Consider the following 6,484-nt stretch of genomic DNA (forward strand, 5'->3'; position numbering starts at 1 on the left):
GGGGAGATGGAGAGGGCATCTGAAGAGGGGACCGGGAGACACACAGAGACGGGTCGGGGGTGGGGACAGATAACCGGGACGAGACCGAGCGGCCGCAGAGTGGGAAGAGGCACCCGAAGTCGAGGAGAGAGGGGAGGGATGGTGGGAGAAACCAAGTGAGAGAGAGACAGAGGAAGGGGGGCTGCGAGAGGGGCACAGGTGAGGGCTGGGGGCGCTGCGCAGGGGAGGGAGCTGGGGACCTGTTGACAAGTCCAGGAGACTCTGCCTGGTGTCCGAGGGACGAGGAGGTCTACAGGGAACAAGATCTAGCTGAGCACCGGAGGGAGGGGTCCCCAGGGTGTGGGGGGTGTCTGAGTGTCAGAGAGAGGGTCTCCAGGAGGGTCGGCAGGGGTTTCGACAGCTCAGCCAAGACGTGGCTTAAGGGGCGCCCGTCCAGGGGTGCGGTGTCGCATCAGGAGTGGGTAGTTAAGGGTGGCAGTGGTGAGGGGCACTGGCTCTCTGAGGGGAAGGTGCTGAGAGGAAGGGGTGAGGGACCAGAGCGTCTCAGGGACAGAAGTGTCTGGGGCGGGCGAGGGTGTTGGAGGAGCAGGACTGGAGGGAGGGAGAGAAGTCGGAGTGGCGGGAGGTTTGTGGGACTCCTCCAGGGGGCTGGGGCATCCTGCGGCAGGAGAGCAGGGCCGACGGGTGCCCAGCTCCGCCAGAGCCAAGGAGCTGGCCTGGGGGTCAGCTGGGTGGGGCAAGCTTCAGAGAAGACGAATCTGGGGCAGCTGTGAGAGCCGCACACAGAGGGAGCGAGGGAGACCCAAAGACAGACGAAGAGCCCAGCCCTCAGAGGTCAGGCTAGAGACGGGGGACAGAGGTGGCGGGCTGGCAGCGCTGTGGCAAGGGTGGGCGGGTAGCGGGAGCTAGAGAGTGCGAGAGAGCGAGCAGCAGCCATGAGTGGTGAGCGGTGAGGCTGCGGGGAGAGAGGCTGAGAGGGGAGGATGGTGACTGGGCCAGGGACAGAGGGGGACCAGGGGGCAGAGGGGAGGCCTACAGGGAAAGAGGGGTGGGAGGAACTGGGGGGCAGAGAGAGCAGTGGGTACCAGGCGGGCGGAAGGGGCTGGAAGAGGGGAGCCCTGCAGTGTCCCGCTGGCTGACCCGTGTCTGTCTCTCCCACTGTCCCCATCCCCGTGTGTCTGTCCGGCCTCTGCAGGGCCAGCTCCGCCATGGACTGTAGCTGCGTCTCCGACCTTCTCTTCGCCCCGCCTGCCCTGCCGGCTCTCTGGACCCCCGGTAACTGGCCCAGATCTCCCTCACCCCTCCCTAAGGGCCACACCTCCTTCTCTCTACCTTCTTTCTGTGTGTCTTCTTGTCCATCTGTGCTTCTGTCTCCCCTGGTCTCCGTCAGAGTCCCCTGAATTAAACCCCTTCATGAAAAACTTGGCTAAAAACTTCATAGCCAAATCTCCCTGCCACCTGCCTGCTGGGACGTGGGGGTTGGGGTGGACGAGGCAAAGAGATCAGAGAGGTGAGGATGCCTGGGCTTATCAGCCACGCACACCTGCAAACCCAGCGCCTGCAGCCAGCAGGGAGCAGGACTCCGGGCTGGAGGGGCCTTAGGCCAGGCACAACGGACAGATGGACAGACGGCAGCTCAGCCCAAGCAGCCCGGGGCCCAGGAGAGCCAGCTTGCTTGGAAGTGGATACTTAGGACTGGGGATAAGGACAGAAAGGCTGGCTAGCATGCACATTTGAGCCTAAGTCACACTCCCCACAGATGGCTGTGTAATGTGTGTGTGTGTGTGTATGTGTGTGTGCATGTGTGTGCATGCTCACATGAGTGAGAGCAAGGGAGAGACTAAGGCCACCTGGTTATTTGGGGTCTCATTGTGACGTGTCCTTGTGTCACACTTTAGTGTTTCTGGAAGGGTTCACACTGGACAAGTGTCTGCCCAGACTGCCCGTTTGTGTGCCTGTTTATCTGTGCCTGGTGGAAGCCACCTAAGTGTCTCTGGGTTGGTGTCTAAATTTTAGGACCCTGCCTGGGAGTTAGAGGTGGTGGGTCCATGCGCTTGCCTCAGAGGTGTACAGAGTTTTCACTGTTTTTTGCCATCTGTGGTGTGCTATGTGGCATTCCCAGGGACTTCTTGGCACATGCTGGGCTGTGTGGCTGCTCTGTTGGGGGTGGTGTCTGGCTTTCCATCCAGGTATATCACTGGGTCATCCATCAGTGTGTGTGTGTGTGTGTGTGTGTGTGTCTGTCTGTCTGTCTGCCAGCTGCCTGGGGCCCTCTCTGCAGCTATGTATCTGTCTCAGTAACTACAGTGCATTTGAGGATGTGTGTTCTGGGGCAGGTGGATTTTCTGGGTTGGTTTAGTGTCATTATCTTGGGGCTGTGTGAATGAGTCTGTGACACACACTTCCCTGCAGGCTGGTAGAATGTGTTCTGGGGCGTGGAGTGGGCCCAAGCTGTCTTTGCTTGAGCCCTGTCATCTGAGGTGAGAAAGGCACAAAGGAGTTGAGATAAAAATTTCCCGTTCAGGGAGGAACTGCCTGGCGTTTTGGCCAGGGGGCATTAGGGCCCACTCTTCCACACCAGACAGCCTGGACAAGACTCTGCTCCTCCTTGCATAAGCAGCCAGAGAGGGCAAGGACCTGCCAGTAGCCACAGAGCAAGTAGCTTCAGGGACCTGGGTCTCCCGGCTCAGTGGAGTTCCTGCCCCATCGCCCCCTCCTCAGCTGCCTCTCCCATCCTGCAAGGCTCTCAGCTTGGAAGGGGACCGCTGCATTTTGTGCTGATGCCTGGATCTGGGGGCTCTGAGCTGGGGAAGGGGACAGGGGATTGGCTCAGAAGCTGGACCCAGGGCTGGGCCTTCTGGCTGCGAGGTGAGACCCAAGGGTGGGCAAGACCCCCCCTTTGCACCCTCCTTCTGGGTGTGCGGACAGTGGAGCCCAGGGCACCCCTCCCGTGTGAAGTGCGGAACCATGAGCCGTGGGTGTGCTGACCCGTGGGTGTGGGTTTGGGGGGTGCTTTACCATGTGTGTCTGTCGGCTGTATACGTGGAGACCTGAACGGCTTGATGCTGCAGACATGGTTTCCATCACATTGGGTATTGGTTAGTTGGCCCTTTGGGCTCCTATGGGTGTCATTTGTCACACAGTGTTGTCAGTGGGTCTCGGTTCTGAGGGGCTGGAGGAAATGTGTAATGGTGCACGTTGCTGGCTTTTGCTGGGGTGACCGAATTTGTGTCTTGGGCAGCCTGTGCCTGGCGTGCCTACCTTGGTGGCCCTGTGGGGCACTCTGGCGTGCCTGTGTCCCGTGGTATGGCTGGGTGTCCGATGAGTGGGTGTTTGTGGGACGTGTTGTCTGCCACAGGCGTCTGAGAGGGCACGAGCACGTGTGCTTGCACACACACAAGGACACACGACGCTGCTCTGGTCAGCTCTGATAGAGCTGAGCACGGATACGGAGAGGGACCTGGGGATGTGAAGGGGACAGGCAGGTAGGTGCAGAGAGATGTGGACATGGGCTCAGCCAGGGTCGGGCCGGTGGAGGACTCGAAGAGTACGGAGCTGGAGCAGGGGCCAGGGGTTGGAAAGGGGAGACCCCAAAGACTGCCTATCTGGGGGCAGCAGAGAGGGCTCAGCTGGAGAGAGGCTGCCCTTCCCTGCCAGCCCCTCCCTAGTGTCACTGGTACAGGAAACTGGCCCTTCCCACCTCTGACCCCTGATGCCGACCCTGAGGGAGTTTTGCCCAGGTGGGTAGAGGGTCAGGCAGGGAGCAGTGACCCAGGCTCCTCTCTCATGTTTGGATAGGCTGGGGACTAGACACCAGCAGGGCATGTCTGGAGATGGCAACCAGGCTGTTAAAGATGCCTCAGGCTAGCGGCTGCTCCTCAGAGCCCTGCAGCCAGGGGAGGACTGGATGCCACTCAGGTTGCTGAGCCTAGCATGACCCACAGCCTGGCATCCTGACCCCAGGCCACTCCCTACCTCCTGTCCCCAGGGTTTGCCTTCCCGGATTGGGCCTACAAGCCGGAGTCGTCCCCTGGCTCGAGGCAGATCCAGCTGTGGCACTTTATCCTGGAGCTGCTGCAGAAGGAAGAGTACCAGGGCGTCATCGCCTGGCAGGGGGACTACGGGGAATTCGTCATCAAGGACCCCGATGAGGTGGCCCGGCTCTGGGGCATCCGCAAGTGCAAGCCCCACATGAATTATGACAAGCTGAGCCGGGCCCTGCGGTGAGGAGGGGGCTGCAGGCCTGGACTCCCACCTTCTCCCCTCGCTGTCCTTTTGGTCCCCCCACCTGCAGGGAGCTTCCCCTTCACAACCTGGGACAAATCCTGTTGGATCCCAAAGCACGGGGCTCTGTACTGTAGCCACCATAATTACTTGTGAGTGGAAGAGAGAGAAAAAAGGACCTGAGCCCTGGGCTTTGGAGCCATGTAGGGTAGGATTTCGGCTCCTACCTTCCCTTCCCTTCCTTGCCCTGTGACCCTCGGTTAAGAGACTTCTGTGAATCTGTTTTCCTAAACAGCTGGCGCAGGGAATGTTCTATCTAGAACGCCTAGGGTTCTCCTTTCCCTTCCCCCAGACCCCGAAACCTCTCTCCCCACAGTTACTACTACAACAAGCGCATTCTCCACAAGACCAAAGGGAAGAGGTTCACCTACAAGTTCAACTTCAGCAAAGTCGTGCTTGTCAATTACCCACTGTTGGATGTGGCGGCCGCTGCTACTGGCTCCCCACTCTTGCTGACCCCTGGTCCCTTTGGGGGTGCCCCTGGACCAGATGTTCCTCCCCTCACCCCCGAGGTGAGTTTGCATCTTTGGGTCCCAGAACTGGAGCTGGGGCATCTCACACCCCCGTGCCATGAGATGTCCAGGAAGGGGGTGTGAGCAGCATTGCCTCCCTCGTCCCCCTCTCCAGACCCTGCAGACCTTGTTCTCCACCCCACGCCTTGGAGAGCCAGGGGCCCGGACGCCCCTGTTCACCCCTGAGACGGACAAACTTCGTCTGGACAGCCCCTTCCCGTTCCTGGGCTCTGGTAAGGGCCTGAGGGTCCCAGGGGTAACAAGGGATGTTGGGAGAACAAGAAGACTGCAGGAGACAGGCTGGAGGGAGAAAGCCTGGGGCCAGGCTCTGTGTGCATTTTCACCGTGTGCCCCTGTTTAAAAGCTAGTGGATGTGTGGAGGGGGAGGAAGGTAAGGTGGACAGGCTGGGAGAAGGGCTACAGGGGCCCTAAAGGAAAGGAGAGCTGAGGGGGAGCAGGGAAGACTCTCCCGGTGAGGGTGACGGGGAGAATGGAGTGGAACAGAGAAGGCAGCCCCTTTAACAACCAACCCCACGCAGGCAGGCCCCACGGTCTCGACCCAGCCTGACCCAGCCGTCTCCCCCACCCCCTAGGTGCCACTGGCTATTCCAAGCCCCCTGGCCTGCTGGGTCCTTACAGCCGCGCCTTCCCTGAGTGTCCCTGGAACTTTAACCCATACTTCACGGGCCCCTTCCCCAAGCTGCCCCCATCTCTCTACCCCCCGCACTTCTATCCCAACCCTCTGGCCAGTTCCCTGGGCCACCTGCCCTCTGCAGGGGCTGGGGGAGGCCCCACAGCTGCACCCCTGCTGGCTGCGACCGGGGAGAGCCTGGGCCCCGAGCGCCCTTCAGGCCTGGCAGCGGCGCCTCGTCTGGCACTGCCAGGGGCGGGGGGTCCGGAGCCTACACTGGGTGGCAAGGACGACAGCGACTCAGAGCTGGAGATGGCAGCGGGCAGCGGCGCCTCGTCTGGCACTGCCAGGGGCGGGGGGTCCGGAGCCTACACTGGGTGGCAAGGACGACAGCGACTCAGAGCTGGAGATTACCGACGTCAGCGCCTGCAGCTCTGACAGTGAGGGCGATGAGGGCCTCCCAGTACCCCCCAAGGCCAAGGTGGGCAAAGGGGGCACCGGCAGCTGAGCAAACGTGGGGCGGCAGCGGCGCCTCGTCTGGCACTGCCAGGGGCGGGGGGTCCGGAGCCTACACTGGGTGGCAAGGACGACAGCGACTCAGAGCTGGAGATTACCGACGTCAGCGCCTGCAGCTCTGACAGTGAGGGCGATGAGGGCCTCCCAGTACCCCCCAAGGCCAAGGTGGGCAAAGGGGGCACCGGCAGCTGAGCAAACGTGGGGCAATGAATTCTGCCAAGGCGGGGACCAGGAGGGCCACCGTCGGAGCCTCACCCAATCCAGTCTGCCCTCCATGCCAGCCCAAGGCCCAGGACCAGCCCTTGGCACCCTTCCCCAGCCCCACACTGGGGGTCTCACCTCTCGTTCCAGTGGGGAAGGAACCTGAAGGCCTCAGGCTCCTCCCCAGGCTCCAGTTTGAGGGGCCCCCGCCTGGCCCTACTCCCAAAGTGCAATATGGCGCTCAGCCTCCCCTGCTCCCCGCCCCGTTGCTGTGACCTGTGTTTGTGTGGCCGTGTGTCTGACCCTGTGACGGCCCCATCCCGATACCCTCCCTCGAAGG

At 61.5% G+C, this 6,484-nt stretch overlaps 1 protein-coding gene across 3 annotated transcripts in view; it reads left to right on the plus strand.

Moving 5' to 3' along the window:
- Positions 1-5,940, plus strand: part of Erfl (ETS repressor factor like) — a 30,646-nt gene extending 24,706 nt beyond the window's left edge. The window contains exons 2-7 of one of the 3 annotated variants that reach the window (XM_033765825.1): positions 1,196-1,275; positions 3,989-4,223; positions 4,577-4,796; positions 4,912-5,029; positions 5,390-5,739; positions 5,837-5,940. In XM_033765825.1, the coding sequence (XP_033621716.1) occupies positions 1,196-1,275; positions 3,989-4,223; positions 4,577-4,796; positions 4,912-5,029; positions 5,390-5,739; positions 5,837-5,935 (1,102 nt within the window). In that variant the 3' untranslated portion in view covers positions 5,936-5,940. The other 2 variants (XM_033765826.1, XM_033765827.1) reach the window with 2 other exon arrangements.
- The last annotated feature ends 544 nt before the right edge of the window (positions 5,941-6,484 follow it).

This window comes from Fukomys damarensis, unplaced genomic scaffold (assembly GCF_012274545.1).
Source record: "Fukomys damarensis isolate Sample0158 unplaced genomic scaffold, DMR_v1.0_HiC HiC_scaffold_19, whole genome shotgun sequence".
Lineage (NCBI taxonomy): Eukaryota > Metazoa > Chordata > Mammalia > Rodentia > Bathyergidae > Fukomys > Fukomys damarensis.